This window comes from Dasypus novemcinctus, chromosome 21 (assembly GCF_030445035.2).
Source record: "Dasypus novemcinctus isolate mDasNov1 chromosome 21, mDasNov1.1.hap2, whole genome shotgun sequence".
In the NCBI taxonomy this organism is placed as follows: domain Eukaryota; kingdom Metazoa; phylum Chordata; class Mammalia; order Cingulata; family Dasypodidae; genus Dasypus; species Dasypus novemcinctus.
The window spans coordinates 68533527-68554446 of record NC_080693.1 but is presented as its reverse complement, the minus strand read 5'-3'; the positions used below and the strand labels follow the sequence as shown (position 1 = coordinate 68554446).

Here is a 20920-nt window from a genome sequence, read left to right as displayed (position 1 = left end):
ACGAACAAAGTTGGAGGACTCACCCTTCCTGACTGTAAAGCTTATTATAAAGCTACAGTGGTCAATACAGCATGGTACTGGCACAAGGATAGCTATATCAATCAAGACAACTGCATCTATGGCCAATTGATTTTTTAAAAAATGATTTATTTATTTATTTCTCTCCCTTTCTCGCCCCCCCCACCCCAGCTGTCTGTTCTCTGTGTCTATTTGCTGCATGTTCTTTGTCCGCTTCTGTTGTTGTCAGCGGCATGGGAATCTGTGTTTCTTTTTTTGTTGCATCATCTTGTTGTGTCAGCTCTCCGTGTGTGTGGCACCATTCCTGGGCAGGCTGCACTTTCTTTCATGCTGGGTGGCTCTCCTTACAGGGCGCACTCCTTGCACGTGGGGCTCCCCTGCGTGGCAGGGCACTCCTTGCGCACGTCAGCACTGCGCGTGGGCCAGCTCCACATGGGTCAAGGAGGCCCGGGGTTTGCACTGTGGACCTCCCACGTGGTAGACGGATGCCCTAACCACTGGGTCAAGTCCGCTTCCCAACGGGCAATTGATTTTTGGCAAGACAGCCATGTCCACTCGACTGGGAGTCTCTTCAACAAATGGTGATGGGAGAATTGGATATCCATGTGCAAAAGAAGTAAAGAGGACCCCTAATTCACACCATATACAAAAACTAACTCAAGATGGATTAAATACCTAAATATAAGAAGAACCAGGACTATAAAACTCTTAGAAGAAAATGTAGGAAAGCATCTCAGGATTTTGTATTAGACAATGGTTTCTTAGACTGTACACTCAAAGCACAAGCAACCAAAGGAAAAAATAAACGGTACTTCATCAAAATTAAAAATTTTTGTGCATCAAATGACTTTATCGCTAAAAGTGATAAGACAACCTACTCAATGGGAGAAAATATTTGAAAGCCATATATCTGATAAAAGTTCAATATCTAGAATATATAGAGAAATCCTACAACTAACTCAACAATAAAAAGATAAACAACCTAATTTTAAAAAGGGCAAAAAGTCTTCAACAGACATCTTCCAGGCAAATGTGTAAAAAAGCACAAGAAAAGATGCTCAACATCACTAGCTATTCGGGAAATGCATATTAAAACCACAACGCATACATCACTGACAGACCTGGAGCAGTTAATGTCTGGTGCTAAGGTTTCCACTACAGATGCAAGAAAAAGAAGGTCCTCGTGCTTTCTGCCTGTCTGGTTGTGGCAGCCAAGATTGAATGGGGGAATACAGGAAATTCTAAAAACATGGGGAAGGGGAAATAGTCTTTGCAACTCAGAAATAAATTTAAAAACAGCAAGTAGCCTTTTTACTCCAAAAAATAAATAAAATAAAATAAAATAAACCACAATGAGATACCATTTCATACCCATTAGAATGGCTACTATTGAAAAAACAGAAAATTACAAGTGTTGGAGAGGATGTGGAGAATAAGGACACTCATTCATTGCTGGGGGAATGTAAAATGATGCAGTTGCTGTTTAAGACAGTTTGGCAGTTCCTCAGAATGCTAGTAAAGAATTATAAGACCCAGCAATCCCTCTACTAGGTATAGACCCAAAAGAATTGAAAGCAGGGACTCAAATAAATATTTGCACAACAATGTTCATAGTGGCATTATTCACAACTACCAAAAGATGAAAGCAACCCAAGAGTCCATCAACCAATGAATGTATAAACAAAATGTGATATATACATATAATGGGATATTATTCTGCTGTAAAAAGGAATGAAGCATGTGACAACATGGATATCTTATAAGGACATTAAGTGGAGAGAAATAAGCCAGACATGAAAGAACAAATATTGTATGATTTCACTGATATGAAATTATCTGAATAAGCAAACTCACAGAGGTAAATTCTAGAATATTAGTTACCAGGGGCAGGCTGGGGGTAGAGAATGGGGAGTTAATGCTTAATTTGTCAGAATTTCTATTTGGGTTGATTATAAAGTTTTGGGAAATGGATGGTGGAAATGGTAGCGCATTATTGTCAGCATAATTAACAGCACTGATTATATAAATGAAAATGGTTAAAATAGGAAATTTTAGGTTGTATGTTACTAGAATAAAAATTAAAAGATAAAACATAGGACTGTATAACACAGTGAAACCTATTGTAAATGATGGACTATAGTTATTAGTACAAATATAAAAATGTTCTTTCATGAATTAGTACAAAGTGTACCATACTAATACAAGATGTTAATAATAGGATGATATATGGGGAAAAAATAGACCTAATGTAAACTATGGATAATAGTTTATAGTACAATTTTCATATTCTTTCATCAATTCTAACAAAGATAACACACTAATCAAAGTGTCAACCATAGGGGGTATATAGGAACACTATAGTTTTTATGATTTTTCTGTAAACCTACAACTTCTCTAATTTAAAAAAAATTTTTAAAAAGAAATATGAGTTTCCCCTGTCAGCGTGACCAAAATAAACAATGGATAAGGGAAGTTCAGGTAAAGATAACTTGTCTGTTCCTTTTGACAACTGTTCTCCTCGACCTCTCTGAGGCATTTCCAAGTTCTCTCTTCCCCTAACTTCTTTTTCCTTAGGGGGAATGAACCTAGGATTTTGTAATGGGAAGCAGGAGCTCAACCACTGAGCTACACCTGCTCCCTAATAAGAGTTGGTTTTTTCGTTTGTTTGTTTTTAGGAGGTACCAGGGATCGAACCTAGACCTCTCATGTGGGAAGTAGGTGCTCAACCATTTTAGCTACATCTACTTCCTTCCCCTAACTTCTGTGACTCCCTATCAGTCCAGGGACCATGATACCACTCTAACCACTTCTGCTTCTTTGCTGGTTCCTCTTCTTCATGCCCTCTCCCACCCTTCCCCCTACCTGTGACCATTTCTTCATGTTTGGACTCTGGCCTCTGAATTTCTCCCCTTTTCCTCACATCTTCTCCATACTGGGAACAAACTTAATTTGTCAACCTCTATATAGAATATTCCCAAATCCCTACATGCAGCCCTAATCAAAACTTCTATTTGCCACATATTTTAGGCAGATATATAGTTAAGAATACAACTCTAGAATCAACCAACCTGCTTTCAAATCCTGGTTCTATAACGTCCTAGCTTGTGTGATCTTGAACATGTTATTTGACCTCTTTGTGACTCAGTTTCCTCATCTGTAAAGTGAGAATAATAGTAATATCTATCTCATGGAGTTACTGAGGAAATTAAGTGATATAATTTAGGTGAAGACATTAGAACAGTACTTAACATATAAGTACTCAATAAATGATAATATAGGTCCATTATCTTTTAGCCAAATGTTTGGGGGCTAAAAGTGTTTCAGAATGCAAAACCTTTTGGATTTAGAGAGGTAGGTAGTACAGTATATGTTCTCCAAAGCATGTAATGGCCCCTGAGGAGGTGTGTCTGGGCAGTGAAGGCAAAGTGCTCACTGGTATTCCATGTTCTTCCTTGTATTTCCTAATCTCTCTTGCAGTTTGGGGCCCTGTGACTAGTTCTGACCAAGAGCTGGAAACAAATAAGTTTGACACTCTCTTCTTTGACGGCCACATGTGCCAGATTATAGAATGCAGCCTCCCTCAATCCAGGTCCCTAAGGGACTGTGAGGAGCACAGCCCTTCCCTTACCTGCATTAGATATGAAAAACTAGTGAGAAATACTTTTATTGTGTTAAGTCACTGAGATTTTGGAGTTTATTTTTTAATATAGCACAAGCTAATTATGCTAGCTATTCTAATTTTTGAAGTGAAAAGTATGAATAATCACAGTAAGTGGAATAAATAAGGTCTATAAATAGCACTGTCAGCTGAGCCAGGTTTTATTGCCAAATGAATCTGCACAAATTTACTAAAATAAACTTTGTACTCTGGATTTCAAAAATGCAGATAAGGAATTGTAGACTGACAAAAACCACACACACACAAATGTATGCACACATTCTCTCTCACACATACTGTTTTTTCATTCAAATTCAACCTATCCATGTCTGCATCAACTACCCTCCTAAATTAGTCTCCCCTCCCAGTGTCACTATGTCTAATACTGCTTTCTTGGATACACACACTCAAACGTCTGAGCTCTTCTTAATTCTTTCCTTCCTTTCCCCGCTCAGAGTCAGGCAGCAAGTTCCAATTATCCCTTTAAAGGTCTGTAGTATGTGACTCTGCTCCTCATTTTCCCCGTCATCACCGTCACTGAGTCCCTTTCTCCTCACTCCTGGATTACTAAAGCAATCTCTGTACCTCTTGACTCCTCCCACCCCCACTTCGAACCCTGTTTTATGTCTCGCTACAGTTCCAATCATATTAATCAATTCTTTCATCATGCCCCTTCCTTGTTCAAAAGGTAATCGGTGATGCCCATGACCTATGGATAAAGTCTAAATCCTCAGCTATCATTCAAAGCTCCCTGTAATTTAGGTTCATTCAGTTTACCTAACCATCTGACACTGCTTGTTTCCAACAGGATCAAGATCTAGCCAGATCTATATCCACCCTATTTCCTGAAATATACCATATTCATTCCTTCTCCTAGGTCTTTAATCATTCTGTGTCCCCACCTGGAGTGCTGCCCTTCCTCCTTTCCACCTAACTAAACTTTTACACATCCTTCACAGCCTAGTTGAAGCGCCACCTCCTCCAGAAATTACTCCATAATTCTTTTGGCCCAAGCTCACCTTTCACTCCTGACCTCCCATAGCACTTATTATCTTTTTCATTTAGTTAGGTACAGTCACATCCCAACTTAGTTTCTTTTTCTCATGTATGTATTTCTCATTTCCCAGTATGCAAGAAACATGACTAGTATTTCTTTTGCATGTCTAAGAAGCTTGACTATAGGCACATGTCAAGCTGAACTGAGAAGTGCCACAGCTGCTGAAAAAAAAGTTCCAGTACAAAGATTCAGTTCTAGGTAGGTTCAAGACCCCCTGACTACCACAGCCAATTTGGTGAGTGGAATAGTGAGAGCCACACAGGGAGAATGGCAACGCAGGCTACGGATTTGGGAACTTAGCAGGGGAACAGGCATAACCAAAGATGACACCAAACTGAAACAGAAATGATCTTCTCAAAGTCTGAATTCAACAGTTGAACATATAACCCAAGAGGGTTTTCAAGAATCTAGAAAAATCAAACAGTGTATATTAAACAATGGTTTGTGAGTTAATTTGAACTGGCAAAAGTCTGTCAGCCATCATCCTCTTACCCTCTCCATGATTCTGTATTGTTTCCTCTATCCTGTACTAGCTACAGTCCTTTGATGGTTCCCCATATCTTCGGCACTGAGGTCCTTACTTTGCCAAAGAAAGTAGATAAATGAGAAGAAAAGAAAAGGGCAAGAAAAAAAAATTATGCAAGTGTAACTCAGAAAAGTCCTAAGAGATCACTGGAAGAGATAATTATAAAGAAAGATTTTCACAAAATATAATGCCAGGCATCTGTGTTGCATTCGATGTTATATTTTCAAACTAGCCAGTCTCCCTTATCAACAATCCTTGAAAGAGAAGGACCATCTATCATAGTAAAAGCAAAAGGCAGTCTGCTCAATCACTGTCTCTGCTGCAGGAACATCTCCTAGTATATTCTTCCTCTAAAACTGATAGCCAATGGCCCTGTTCTGCTTGTGCCTGCTATCGAGAAAGCAACTTTCCCAGTCCAACACCCACCAGTGAACATCTGGAAGGTTAGACCCAGACCCTCAGCTCTGTTCAAGACTATACCTACCATTTTGGTAAGACTCAAAGGAAATAAAAACCTGTGGAAATAAGGTTTACATATTCTCCTCTTCTGGACTTTTCAGAAATTAGATTAGGTTCAGAGGTTTGCAAAGGACCATCAGGGAACTGGATGTGGCTCAAGCAGATGGGTGCCTGTCTACCACATGGGAGGTCCGGGGCTTGGTTCCCAGTGCCTCCTAAAGATAAGCTGATGTGACTGGCTGATGCGGCAAGCTGATGCAACAAAGAGACATGACGAGGAAACACAATGAGAGATCCAACAACAGGGAGTGGAGGTGGCTCAAGCGATTGGGTACCTCCCTCCCACATGGGAGGTCTGGGTTCAGTTCCTGGTGCCTCCTAAAAAAAGAAGACAGGGAAGCAGACGTGGCTCAACTGACAGAACATCCGCCTACCATATGGAGGGTCCAGGGTTCAATCCCCAGGGCCTCCTGACCTGAGTGGCAAGCCGGCCCATGTGCAGTGCTGCCATGCACAAAGAGTGCTGTGCCACCCCTACTTGGGGGCGCCCCACATGCAAGGAGTGCACCCCGCAAGGAGAGCCGCCCTGCATGAAAAAAGCACAGCCTGCCCAGGAGTGGCACCACACACATGGAGAACTGATGCAGCAAAATGACGCAACAAAAAGAGACACAGATTTCCAGTGCCGCCTGATAATGCAAGCGGATGTAGAACACACAGCAAATGGACACAGAGAGCAGACAATGGGGGGGGGAAGGGGAGAAAAATAAATAAATCTTAAAAAAAAAAGGAAGACAAGCACAAAATGAACAGACAGAGAGAGCAGATAGTGAGTATAAACAACTGGGTCAGGGGAGAAATAAATAAATTAAATAAATCTTTATTTAAAAAAAAAGGGCCATCAGACAATCAGTAATGGCAATCCAGTAAAGGTAGAAAAACCTTAATTCCTTCAGTTCCATGACACTGTGCACTGTTCTGGTTATAAGTGATGCTCTTACTACTGTTTTACATTGGTGTATCTGTTTCATAACATACAAAATATTTTACATTCTATCTTTGATCTCAAAACAACCTTAAGAGGTCGATACAGTGGGTATTATTACATCTATATTTCAGGTGGAAAAACTGAGATTCAGCAAGGTTATATAACTTATACATGGTAAAATCAGAGTCAGAAGATCTGGGTTTGCTTCCTGGCTCTACTCAGTACCTTTGTGAAAGAGCTCTGTGAACCTTAAAGTATTATATACATGCTTATAATTGTTGTTACTAAAAGTGAAATAAAAGTGAAAGTACTCTGTAAACTGTAAAATTCTACATTAATGGATTATTAGCAATTCCACGACTCCTCATTCCTAGGCTAATACTCTTTTTACTACACTAAGCTGTCAACTCCACAGAGAATTAGCACCCAATGATAAAGCACTGTGAGTTGATGACTGCTAAAGAAATGTTGCACATCAGGGCCTGCAAAGCCATCCACAGGCCCCAGCCATACCTAGGATGCACCTTTTTTTTTTTAAGATTTATTTATTTATTTATCTCTCCCCTTCCCCCCACCCCGGTTGTCTGTTCTCTGTGTCTATTTGCTGCGTCTTCTTTGTCCACTTCTGTTGTTGTCAGCAGCACAGGAATCTGTGTTTCTTTTTGTTGCGTCATCTTGTTGTGTCAGCTCTCCGTGTGTGTGCCGCCATTCCTGGGCAGGCTGCGCTTTCTTTCGCGCTGGGTGGCTCTCCTTACGGAGAGCACTCCTTGAGCGTGGGGCTCCCCTATGCGGGGGACACCCCTGCATGGCATGGCCCTCCTTGCGCGCATCAGCACTGCGCATGGGCCAGCTCCACACGGGTCAAGGAGGCCCGGGGTTTGAACCACGGACCTCCCATGTGGCAGACAGATGCCCTAACCACTGGGCCAAGTCCGCCGCCCTAGGGTACACATTTAAGAATATTCAGCCAGCTCTAACCATCATGCTTTAGGCTTCCAGGGGCCTAATGTACAAGAGGGAGAATACAAAGAACACAGAGCCTCTTAGTAAATAGTTCATGACTGAGCACCTCATGGCTCGTGCTTCCATAGCTGCTCAGAGTATAAGTATTTGTTCTCAAAAACATTCTCTAAGTTAGCTTGTTTATTTAGGGAAAAGTATGTCTAGAGTCCTGCCAAGCAGAGATATTAAATTAGGGTTTCAATTTCTTCCAGGCCTCAGTCCCCAAACAATTCCATCAATGAACCTATGGCTCCTCTGGCTTTCCTTGCTGTGCCAAGCTTGAGCCGCATAAGTTGTGCCAATTTCAATTAGGCCTTGTATCCAGCACTCCCATTCTCATGCTGAAGGGCTGTTTGCCTCTGCCAGTACCATTTTACCCCTGAATAAACAACCTTTCCTGGTGGCCAAAATACTTGGTTACTTTCAACTGAGACTCTAAATGGAATCTTTAGCCCAATTTAACATTTCTTAGCCCAATTTGGCCTCTCTCAGCCATTTAACTTATGTTTAGATCTTTCATCTCTCCCTCCCCCTAAGCATGGACTTTCTGGCAGAACTGGTAATGGAGAACACTGTTTAGTCCTATCCCAGGTCTAAACTAACCAAAATAACAACAATAAAAAATGTGAACTCATTCTAAATTATAAAGTCCTTTCTTAATGGATTATTAACATCTCTGGACTCCATTAAACTAAACTGTAAACATCCCCCCCCCACACACACACACCTCTCACTTCATCTCACCCCATCCTTCCTAGAAATGCATTCACAGAGACTTGCTTCCTCTCTGCTTTCAGGATTTTGTTGAAGGATACCTCTCCTGATCAGAAGCTGCATAGCTACTATACTTTCCAGGAAAAACCATTCTACAACCTTGATTTCATTACTGGGAAAAGTAACCCTGGACATTTTCATTTCCCCTTTACCTATTAGCATAAAACTATTAATTTCAATTTTTAAACAGCATGCTAGGTTCCACAGGTTTACATTCCCCACAGATCTCCTGTCCCTCTGGATAGAATCTTAGATAGCATTCCCACTGATAACTCTACTTATCACAACGCCTAGAAACTCATTACCTGTGTGGAAGGAATGAATATACCAATGAACCTCGAAACACTTCCAAGCAAATACTTAATTTCTTGCCCAGCAAATCAAGAGTCCCTCATATTTAGTATAAAAATTGTACTGTCCAATATAAGAGCTACTAGCCACATGTGGCTATTTAAATATAAATAAATTAAAATTAAATCTAAAATTCAGTTCCTTTTGGTTGCCAGTAGCCAGACATGGCTAGTGGATACTGTACTGGACAGCACAAATATGGAACCTTTCCATCATCACAGAAAGTTTACTGGATAGCACTGAGAGAGGTTGCTTATGAATTACATTTTTGTATAAAATGGAGACTAGAGGCACAGAACATAGTTCATGAATACTCCCTACTAAACTAAATGACCTGTCAAGGAAATGAATTCAACATTCTTCCGGCACTAGCATCAGATTTAAAAGCGCATTTCAGCTTTAAGGGGTAATTTGGTTCCTTACCAAAAATTCCTTTTTCTCACTGGCCCCTGCACATGAGCTTGTTGTTACTGTGGGGCTGTTCAGAAGGGCTGAGCTGCTGCTGTTGTATTTTTTCTTTAAAAACAAAAAAAGTGAGGTTAATAATTTGTACCCTCCATATAACAGAAAAAGTTTGATGATATTCAAGTAAATTGTAGATCTACAGGCCAATATTTCTTGTCAGAATGATTTCCTAACCAGTAATCAATCCTTTTCGCAGTGGTTTCACAACTACTCACCTCATTCAAATAACACAGCAGCAGGCACAGTAAAAAATCAGGACTTCTCTTATAAGAGCTTTTAGGATCTAAGCAGAATTCTTAAAAGGTTCTCCCTCTTCAAGGAACTATCAGGGATCACTCTATCCCTCCTCTTCCCAATCTGGTTTCTCTGGGCCTTCCAACTCAAAAGAGCTTCCCCTTTTCACCCACTAACTGATATCCACACTAATAGTCCGGTCTGGAGAAAGGTCAGCTGACTGGAGCAGTATTAGCAAGCATACTCTACATAGGAAGACAGGAAGGAAAGTGAGGTCATTAGGCTCAAGCCTGGGGGAGGGGACTCATTTCTGGTAAAACACTCTTTCCAAAACCAGCTTTGAATACAAATGAATTACAGCAAGGGAGAACCCACACAATTAGAATAATATATGACAATAATACAAGAATGACCCTAATCTGTGGTTTTCCCAGTTATATAAGGTAATCACAAAAATAAAAGTAGCTTTCTAAACTAATCCTTTGGTTATAAAATGAAACAAAAGGACTTCGTGTTCCTAATATTCCTAAAGGCAGGAAATACTCTAGAAGACTATATGTAGCCATCCCAGAGAGAAAAAAGTTCTAGTATAGGCCCAATACTTTCTCCAGGAACCAAGGGTACTTCTGAAGAAGTGGTGAACAAGATGCAAATAAGGACAGAGGAGGTTAGCTGACAAAGAGAATCATAAGAGAGAAAAAACGTCATAGACAAATTTTCAACAGACATGTCCAACATGACCATCTATTATAGAAATGGATACCCACTCACTCATTCCCCATTGCAAGCAAATGACACTGGAGGTGAAAAGATTTTCAAGAGGACGAAAAGTTTTTTTAGGAGATACTAGAGATTGAACCTGGGACCTCATACGTGGGAAGCAGGTGCTCGACCAGTGAGCTACACCCGTTTCCTCGAAAGTTTAAATGTTACCAAATATAGGAACTGTTTTCCTAAAGCAGACAACTGTCAATAAAACAGGCACTCTCAATTACCTGAGTTAATAAGGGGAAACAACTTTAAATAATAGTAACAATAAAATCTGTCCTTGTTGCCTTTTAGAATATATTTTGTGAAATTTTAATAAATAAATTTCCCTTCCGAACTCTATTTCATGTAGGCTAATACCAAAATTAATGATTTTTTCCTGAGTATATATGGTAAGGAAGCTAAAAACTTTCTGAGTTAGGAATCGTGAATCTGGATAAAATAGTTGCCAAGTAATTAATAAAGGGGAAAAAGAATTATAAGAATACTAACTCCATAATGAAGAATGAATTATTCTAATTCTTATTCTTCAGAGATGAAATGCTACAGGGGTCAGATGCACAAGTCTTTGGGATTCCAGACCATGGTATACATCACTTACCATTTAACAGACTATGAAAGGAAAGGGCCAACAGCATCCAAGCCTGGTATAAGAGTACCCTTGGCTTCTCAAATGTTTCCCATTTGAAAACCCTTCCCCAACATATCTAAAGATCTGCCAGGGTCACACACACCTGCCTATTTGGGTGACCCATGTCCTTGTTCTTCATGGTTTCATATCCAGGCAGCCGGGGACGTCGGCTCATCTGGAGAGCCACCAGATCTTTCATAATTGAGTCCAATGCCTCCTGTTCATCTGCAACAAAAGAGAGCACAAGGGCTAAGATACTTAAACACAGACCAGGAAAAGCACTTTCACAAATTATATAACTAATACTCAAGGGTTCTGCCCCAGTAAGATGACAGAGTCTACAACTCAAATCACATATATTTAATGCCTCTGAAAAGTAAATAACTGAGGCCAGACTATACCAATTGAATTTTAATGGATTCTTAACAGCTTTACAATCAAATTTCTGGCAGTGATACTTACCAATTCATTGAGGGGGAGGGAAGTGCTCAAACAGCAATATATCAAGTGTCGGAGAAATTTAACCAGGAAAAACAAATGAAAAGTTGGAGTGAAGAAAACAATACAGCATAGCAAGATACTAAATGAAAAGATGAGTTCATGGAGAGTAGATTAGGGGACAGAGAGCTAGTACCAAACCTATTCTTAAAACATCATGCTTATTGCTCAAGTGATAGGGCTTCCACTTACTATATGGGAGAACCCAGGTTCGATCCCTGGGGCCTTCTGGCGAAAAAAAAAGAAAAGAAAGTGTGCCTGTGTGGCAAGCCAGTGCCTGCGTGGTGAGCCAGTGCCCACACAAGTGAGTCACACAGCAAGATGATGATGCAACAAAAGAGAGACGAAGGGTAGAGTCAAGGTGAAGCATAGCAGAGACCAAGAACTGAGGTGGCACAGCTAACAGGAAACCTCTCTCCACATCAGAGGTCCCCAGGATCAAATCCCGGTGAATCCTAGAGGAGAAAAAATAAGAAGACCAAAAAAGAGAAATAAACACAGAAGATTGCACAGCAAATGGATATAGACAGCAAAAACAGCAGGGCAGGGAACAAAATCAATCAATCAATCAATCAATCTTCTTAAAAAAAATCATGTGTAGGGAAGCAGATATGATTCAACCAGTTGGGCACCAGCCGACAATGTGGGAGGTCCCAGGTCTGGGTTCCAGTGCCTCCTAAAGAAGAAAAGCAGGGAAACGGACTTTGGCCCAGTGGTTAGGGCGTCCGTCTACCATATGGGAGGTCCGCGGTTCAAACCCCGGGCCTCCTTGACCCGTGTGGAGCTGGCCATGCGCAGTGCTGATGCGCGCAAGGAGTGCCGTGCCACGCAAGGGTGTCCCCCGCGTGGGGGAGCCCCACGCGCAAGGAGTGCGCCCGTGAGGAAAGCCGCCCAGCGTGAAAAGAAAGAGCAGCCTGCCTAGGAATGGCGCGGCCCACACTTCCCATACCGCTGACGACAACAGAAGCAGACAAAGAAACAAGACACAGCAAATAGACACTAAGAACAGACAACCAGGGGAGGGGGGGGAAATTAAATAAATAAATAAATCTTAAAAAAAAAAAAAAAAAAAAAGAAGAAAAGCAGACACCACAACCCGTGGCAACAAACTAAATGCCACAAGCTAGCAGACTCCAGAGTGGATGTGGCTCAGGCCACTGGAGGTCCCAGATTCGGTTCCCGTGCCTCCTGGAGAAGATGAGCAGACACAGCAAATGAAACAACGAGCAGAGAGATAAGAGAACCATGGTGGGGGAGCATTAAAAAAATCATATGTAGGGGAGTGGCTATAGCTCAGTGGTTAAGTGCCTGCTTTCCATATACAAGATCCCAGGTTCAATCCCTGGTACCTCCTAAACAAACAAACAAACAAAAAAATCCTGTGTAGCTTTGAATATTCTACAGCTGGAATTAGCAAACTTTTTCTTCAAATGGCCAGATAGTAAACATTTTTGGATTTGCAGGTCATATGGTCACCACGGTGACTACTCAGCAGGGAAGCAATCTGGACAATATGTAAATGAAGCGGCAAGGCTATGTTCCAATAAAACTTTATTCATGGACCCTAAAAACAACAACAACAAATACATCATATGTAGAAGAGCACATTTTAAAAGGTACCAAACAAGACCCTTTTACCAAACAAGGTAGCTGCTTTGGAGAGAAGTTGCTTTAGAAGCCTAACCTTTGAATGCCCTGCCCCCAATCCTTTAAAAGTTTATAGGCCCACTGCTTCCCAGAGGAAAGTCAAAAGGCAGTTCTATTGTTTTTCTTCCCTAACTGACCTACTTATATAGCCTCTGCTTTACTGGCATAACTTTTAATCTTTTTTTTTTCTTTTCCTTGAAACAGCATACAGTACTAAAGTTCTCATGCATTGAGGACAACCAGCCAAAACCCAGAACCCAAACCAGTCTAATTCCACGTTTTACAGATTGCTCCAAGGTCCTTTGAGAAATCCTTATCTATTCAAATAGTATCTGTGGGTTGAAAATAAATAAATCTATTGATCTGGAAGGGAGCATGAAGGATGAGTTGTTATACTTTGCTGTGGGGACAGGTGAGTCACTTGGGGCATACCTTAAAATAAGCAAGTGCAAAAGATTCTACACAAATGAGTGCCTATCATCTGTCTTTATCATTGTCCCTTGAAACATTCAATACTCCGAGGAAAGAAGAGCAGATGAAGTAGAGGAAGAAAATGTGCTCCATTCTTTTCTCCCATGCTATTTGCCTCTCCCCCCTTCTTAGACAACATGTGCTTAAGGTGCCCTATGCGCCCTCTGAAGGTTGGGAAAGGAAGGGGAAGGGTGCCTATGAAGAGGTTTTAGTCTATTTAGAAAAGTGAAATTAAACTTAAAACTTGCAGTAAAAACACAAACAGAATACCTTCCTAAATAATTCTACTTCAAAATATACACAAGAGTATATAGGAGAGTAACCTACTCTCCTACTGAAAGCATGGGATAAAGGGGATAGTGAATAAGAAGGAAATGGGTGCCTATAGAAAGACAGCTGCCAAAATTAAAATGCAGAAATTTCATCAATTTTATATTTTCTAGCAATTTCTCTAGAGGCTCCTTAAAGAAAGGGAACTTGCAGGGCTTTCTGTTTTTGTTTTGTTTTTTTTAACCTCTAAAACAAAGTTTAGAAATCAAAGCATAACAAGAAAGCCAGGAAGATGGCTTATGTAGTAAATTGGATTATATATATATAATATACATATACAGGCTTAAATATTAAATTTGTATATATTATTAAATATATTTTAAATTAAGTGGGTCAACTATAATAGTAAACTGAAATCAATGAGTTGATTATTATAATTGATTTTTTATATTATAATCAATTATGACTAGGTGTTTTCTGAGGCGCATCCAGCAATATTCCTAAAAGGAGGATGCATGGTGTTTTCAGTATCAATATAACCACACTTAGAATTGAAGATTTCAGTTGTCTTAACTCAGATAATGAACCAGAATAGATGTGAATACACACACAAACACAAAACCACTTTTCAAATTAAATGAACAAATATGACTGGAGAAGTCATTTCTAAATCTGTAGATGATGATGATGTTATAAGAGTTGGTTTATCAGGTTGATAAATTCTGTTTCTAGGAAATTAACATTCCTGGCATTACTTAATAGATAAACTTGTTTGGTAGTTTCACTGTTGAGAACACACTAGAGCAATGGTTTGGCACTATCTCCTGAAATCAGGAACAACTGGCATAAATTAAGTGGGATGCCGAGTGTGATTCTGTGCCAAAGTCGAACATACTGCTAGAGGAAGGCATGTTCTTAAACTGGTACTTAAACTGAGGACATGGATAAAAGACAGGAAGTAAATCAAGAGGAGGAGGAGGAACAAGCAAAACCTTTTAAAACAAACAGCTTTCTTAGAGTGCAGTAGTTAGGAATATGGATTTTGGAAGCAGAAGGACCTGAGTTTAAGGAGACCTTGAGCAAATCACTTATGTTCCCTAAGCCTCAATTTCATCCTTAGTAAAACAGGGATATTGAGCATCATTTCAAAGACCTGCTATGAGGGTTTTCTTGTTGTTGTTGTTTTTATTATATTGCTATGAGAGTTAAAAGATTTAAAAACAAAAAAACTAACAGCTAGTAATGTTAAAAAATACTGGCTATGATTATCACCAGTAGAAAAAGGTCAATGGAAAAAGACTAGAGGCCACTTAATCTATTCTAATACTTAATTTTATTCCTGGGGTTTATTAATCACTAGCAATAATAATTTACTGAATACCTATCATGTATTATATAGTAGAACACTTTAAAAGATATTTCAAGTTGTTCAAACCCTAGGGATAAAAGGACACAAATATGAGGCATATAAACAAGTGTATTTAATTAGACAATATATACACCAGAACACATAAACACAAATGTACAAAAATATACTTTTTAAAAGTGCGAGTAGAAAGAGGTTGTATAGATGATCTTACAATACACATTAAGAATAAAGATTCTTTCAAAAATAGCAAGCCATTCCAGGTATACAGGAGAGTTTAAACAAAGAACTGGTGGAGGAGAAAGGATACAAAGAGTAAGTTAGTAAGGGGCAGGAAGAGGGGAAGAAAAGAGAGTTAGGGAGGGATTCTTAGTAAGTAATACTAATCTATTACCAGTGGAAAGAAGGGAAGCTGGCAAAGGAGCTTTTAAGAGGATTGGTAAAATAATAGAGAGACACCATAGCCGCCAAGACCAAAGAAGGCAACAGCAGGCCTACGCCAGGCAGGTTGAATAGAGGGGTAAAGGCAGAAAAAAAATTTTAAAGGAAATCAAGAATTTGGAAAAAATTGGAAGTAGCAGAAAACAATTTATTTGTGAACTTTATATGTGAACATGTTGAGTTCACATATAAAGAGATAGTGTGCTACAACCTTGAAAAGATTTCCTGAGGATGGGGGTGGTCTGACACATTTAAAAGCTACCAGGAAGAAGCACAAAGAGGAAGAAGTTTATTCTGGGGATTACAAGGTTAAGAATCTAGAATGGCAAGGAGTATATATAGAAAAGGAAAAGAAGGGTCTATGAAACAAGGATTAGAGTCCAGGCTTAAAAGTGGAAGCTCTTAAGCAGTTCTAAGTGGACAGCTATCCATAAATATCCAGCACCATGTAGTTTTTCTTCTCATACCCTGACGTACGTGGTATGGGGCTGCCAGGCAATGTGCTCCTCCTTTCTTTAACCCCAGCAGGAAGTCAACTCTTCCAGACAGAGTTTTTTCTATCTAAAAGCAGGGTCTTAAGGTACTTCCCTTTAGGAATTCCCTTATTAAAAACCCAGAAAAGTTCCCAGAAGCTTAATGTTCTCCAATGAACATTACTGTCCTGCATGATGTGTGATTACTTATGCCAGACATACTTTTTTCCATATAAACATATCCCCCAAGTAATATTCTAATCTTTGTTTTCACTTAACTCATGGTATTATTTCTTCATCTTGCTAGTGCTCTACTCAGCCCTGCCAGTTCATTTGATCACACTGCTCCCCCAGGGTATCTGTGCTTCAGTGTCCTTGAGTCTGATTATAATATCTTTCCCTTCACAACATTTCACATACTTCCACTGCCTCTACCATGTCCATACCTGGGCAAACATCATTTTATAGAAAGTAAAACCTGACAATAAGGTCCAATCATAAATTCACAAGAAATTTTTCTCCTTCAAGGACATGGTCAAAATTTTTCTAGATCCTGAAGTCAAATTGTGGCATTTATTTTTCAGTTTCCGTTTCTAGGACACAAATAGGCATTCAATATTAATTGATGGTTCAAAAAAATTTTTTAAGTACATACTGCAATGTAAGCCATTACTTCCTCATTAAAATCAATATATATCACCACTGTGTTTTATTTTAAAGTTTAACAAAACTTATCAAAATGTCTGAAGACTATAGGATTATATATGTCAACACCAAAACTACAGAATCAATCTCTCCCTCCTGTGTCCCTTTACACACTTCTGACAAAGTATCTACAAGATCTCATTGCATTTGTTTACATATTTCTAGTTCATCTTACCCAACTGTAATATCTCGAGTCCAGGATCATGCAAGTATTGGGCAAACACTGTGCCTGGCACATAGAAGGCACTTGATAAATGGACAAAAAATAAATAGCTTATATAGACAGGACAAGGAAAAGTGCTTCATATATCCACTGTATTCCCCTGAGTAATGCTCAGTTGGACATATTTTTACTTTCCACAAATGCCTAAAATTCAGTTTTAAAATCCAATTATCATTTTAAAAAATATCAGCAATCTGGTGATGATACAGCCATTCTGTCTTATAAACTGTGATCTACGTTTCAATCAAAATAATTAACTAACTATTCAGTCTATATGGCTGGTCAGAAGTGGGTCAGATTCTAGCCAAACTGAAGAGAGACTGGTCTAATTGGGGTTCTCAACAGCCTTGGAGCCATAGAGATGCAAGGTCTGAAAGTCAGTGATTTTTACTTGAAACCTAGGTATCAAACCAGAACGAGACCATCCTTAATCAAGTACTCAGTCTACTAAAGTTAGTTTGCTATAATACTTCCAAAGTATTACATATTTTTTAGTAATAGTTCCCACTAAATTTCAGATTGCACATATATAAAAGTCCAAATAAACATTAGTAAATGACAACATTAGTTATCATTTAGTAAATTACAACATTAGTTGTAATGAACAGTATTTGCCACTATAATTAACTAAAACTGGGAGAGAATTCTAGTATGACCAAGAAAAACAATCAATCCCCCTTTTTTTTTTTAATAACCACACAGTATCTAAGGCAAAAAGCAAATATTTCACATTATTTACAGAGATGAGTATAGTTACTACTGGGCCTAACAGCCAATATAAAATCTGACCTGTTTTTATTACCAACCCAAGTTGTCAAACAGGCTTGAGTTCTCAGGAAAATATGACTATTAACCAAAGAACCTGCAGGGTAGGGACTCAAAATTAGTTTTAGTCCTTTCCTCACTGGGCAAGAGTTTAAAAAGGGTAACTAAAATATTAAGAAATCTATGTTTCTTTCTGATCAATCCCCTTGAGTTTATTCAGAACTATAGTACTAACAAAAGCAATATTCAGATATAACACCTAGAGCAACCTAAGTAACCTGGGAATATGAATTATCAACATTTATATCACCAAAATGGAAACAAGAGAGAGGGAAAGTGTGTGTTTACATATATTCTTGCTGAGTCCTAAAAAAGCACATTAAAAAGAACCAGGTGTCTAGAAGAATTCAATATTAGCTCTCTAATTCTGTGTCAAGGATATCTACAAAAAAGAAAGAGAGTAATGGTATGGGGGGAAGTGCTGAAAAAAGCCTGGGCAGTGGTTCTTAAAATAAGAGTGCCTACTATACTGCAGCTACCAGGCAAGTTAATTTCCCTTTCACTCTCTGTTACTTCATGCAAGTCCTTTTTCATTGGGCCTCTGGACCTACCTAGATGGTTCCTCCCCTCCCCCATCACAGTCTATCCATATTCTCAACATACTTAAAATATACTTTTTGAAAATATCCTGAAATGTGAAAATAGGATCACATCAATTTTCATGTTAGACAATGAAAGGCAGCCAACACGTCCTGGTTTGGCATTTAAGAAAGCGGGGAGTAAGAGATCTGCACACTTCAAGTATTATGCACCTGCCTTTGGGACTCTTGGCTATCCCCACAGTATCAAGAGGAAAGACTATGAAAAAGACTATCACAATATTGGTTCAAAAATCAATTCAAAGATGTAGGTCAAGCACCAAATTCCATAACACAAGGCAAACGTTTGCGCCTTGGGGAGGACAAGAAGAATTCTGTGCCCATTTACAGTAAGTATCCAATAAATATTCAGTAAACATCTGTTGAATTATTTATTTATATACTAGGCCTTACGGTTTCCTTGCATGTCTACTGTCACAGGAGACTCCCCAGAAGAACAAGCACTTTCAAAGTAAAGCATGGGAAGGAAACTGTAAGCCCAGCAAACCAACAAAGCCTTCCCATATTGTAAGAGGGGATAGCATGAAATAGAACATGGCATTTCATTCAAAGCCGAAGTGTAGAGATGGTCCACAAAAGATTATCTGACCAATATGACTTAACCTCCTACAAAAATGACATGACCTTGGTATAGGCAAAGCAAACACTCATATTCCCTTTAGATGGAGCATTTCACAGAAGCAATAAATGCTTTTGCACAGAATCCTTTCACTGAAGCATATTTCTTTATTTAGGGCAATTCCAAATCTTTTGCAAAAGCTGTGACTGCGGAAAACAGTATCGCAAAGCTGTCCCAACAAGAGAAGCGAGGTACATTAAAAACATTATTTGCTTCTGAATCTAGCCTTATAGCCACTTGTTAAATTACTAAAAAGGATATGAAATACAATTTGGTTCAAATGCTGCGTGTGGAAGACATGAAAAGCTTTTCTGAGGTTACATCTTCGCAGCTGAATTTCCAAATACTGATAAAAAGGAAATGATTTCATGGAGATTCTTTATGTGCAGCGAACGTTTCTCTTTCAAAAGTTAGAAAATTTCAGGGATACCGCAAGATAAAAATAATGGACGTAAAACACCCCAACTGGATTTTTCAAAAAGTAGAATGTGAATTACAACTGGCAGCACCCGACCAATTCCGAACCTCCCAAAACCTGCGTGCAGCAAGCATTTCCCAACTGCGCTGTTGATAACAGCGATTCGCCCTTTAACCACCTCCCAGCCTATCTCCCGCACGCCCTCCCCCCGGCGCTGGGGCGCGCACAGGGCTGGAGAGCAAGCCCCTGGAACTCGCACAGGCCGGCCTGTGTGAGCAAAGGGAAGGAAATGACACAGGCAGGAAAAAAAAGCAAATCAAGGAAAAGACACAGCAGCAGCTGGGCCTGCACCAGCCTCCAGCCCGGGCCCCACACTGCGCTCCCTTTCCCCTCCCGCGGGCTCGCGGCCGCAGCGGACTGCCCCGCCGAGCACCGGCCCTCGATCCCCACCGCCGCTACCTCGGGAAGCGCCGCCGCCCTGCCCGGAAGGAGGGCTGCCAAGGGGGCTCCGCAGCCGGGGCCGCCCCTGAGGGCTCGGGGAGCCAGAGCCCCCGCCCGGGCCGCGGGGCCGCGAGCGGGGCGGGCGGCCGGCCGGCGGTCGGAGCTGGGGTCCGGCGGGCTGTCCATGCCTGTCAGGCAGCGGCCCAGGGTCCTCCTCCCCTCAGCCAGGGCCGGGGCGGGGCGAAGCGAGCAGCGCGGGCACAGGCCGGGGCGGTGGCGACACTCACCCATGGTGGCGATGGCGGCGGCGGCAGCTCGGGCCCAGGACTGTCACCTCCGCAGCCGGAGCTGCATGCCGGGCGCCCGGGCGGCGGGGACGGTGGCGGGCCTGGCTCCGCGCGGGGGGCGCGGGCTGCGCTCAGGGCCCCCGCCACCTCCCCAGGCTCCGGCTCCGGCTCCGCCTGCGGCCGGGCGCTGTGGCATGGGCAGGGTGGCCCGCTACATCCCGGGCGCTCCGCGGCTCGGCCCAGCCCGGCCTCGGCGGCGCAGCTCGACCCGCCCGCCCGCCAGTCCCTCAGCCCTGCAGTTGCTCCGTTCGGCCACCGTTCTCCACCTCAGGAACGCTCCGAAAAACAAACCGCTGGTCGCGCAGCTCGCTACCCGGTCTGTCACTCACTCCAGCGCTCGCCAATCCCAGGGAGCCGCTGACCTTTCGCACCACCCCCACTCACTTCACCACCCAATAACGAGAAAAAAGTCTTCTCCCCGCCCCCTAACCCCCGCCCCTCGGGCTCTCCCCTCAACACCCTAACTCTCAGCCACCAGCTAATCATCTGCACCACACGATGAGGTAATCCCGCCTACTCTCGCAGGATGCCAATAGGCAAAGCCAAGGCGGCTTCGATGGGCTGTCTACCGCCTGTCAGTCATCGAGACAGCTTCCGATTCCCTCCGCTGCTAGCCAATCACATGGAGGGCTATGAGCACCCGCCT

General features: G+C 41.2%; 1 protein-coding gene and 1 non-coding gene across 6 annotated transcripts in view; one reads left to right on the top strand and one right to left on the bottom strand.

Annotated features, from left to right (window-relative positions):
• MAP3K3 (mitogen-activated protein kinase kinase kinase 3) overlaps nucleotides 1–20533 on the bottom strand; it is an 85957-nt gene extending 65424 nt beyond the window's left edge. Inside the window, exons 1-3 of one of the 5 annotated variants that reach the window (XM_058284506.2) lie at nucleotides 20215–20533; nucleotides 11035–11156; nucleotides 9257–9349 (exon numbers count right to left, since the gene is read on the bottom strand). In XM_058284506.2, coding sequence (XP_058140489.1) covers nucleotides 9257–9349; nucleotides 11035–11156; nucleotides 20215–20218 — 219 coding nt within the window. In that variant the 5' untranslated portion in view covers nucleotides 20219–20533. Of the gene's footprint in view, nucleotides 1–3086; nucleotides 3107–9256; nucleotides 9350–11034; nucleotides 11157–20214 lie in introns of those variants that run through there. The other 4 variants (XM_058284505.2, XM_058284508.2, XM_058284507.2 and 1 more) reach the window with 4 other exon arrangements.
• Nucleotides 1123–1255, top strand: LOC111763766 (small nucleolar RNA SNORA31). The gene has a single exon (XR_002796565.1). It is a non-coding gene; the product is annotated as a small nucleolar RNA SNORA31 (small nucleolar RNA).
• Nucleotides 20534–20920: the final 387 nt, after the last annotated feature.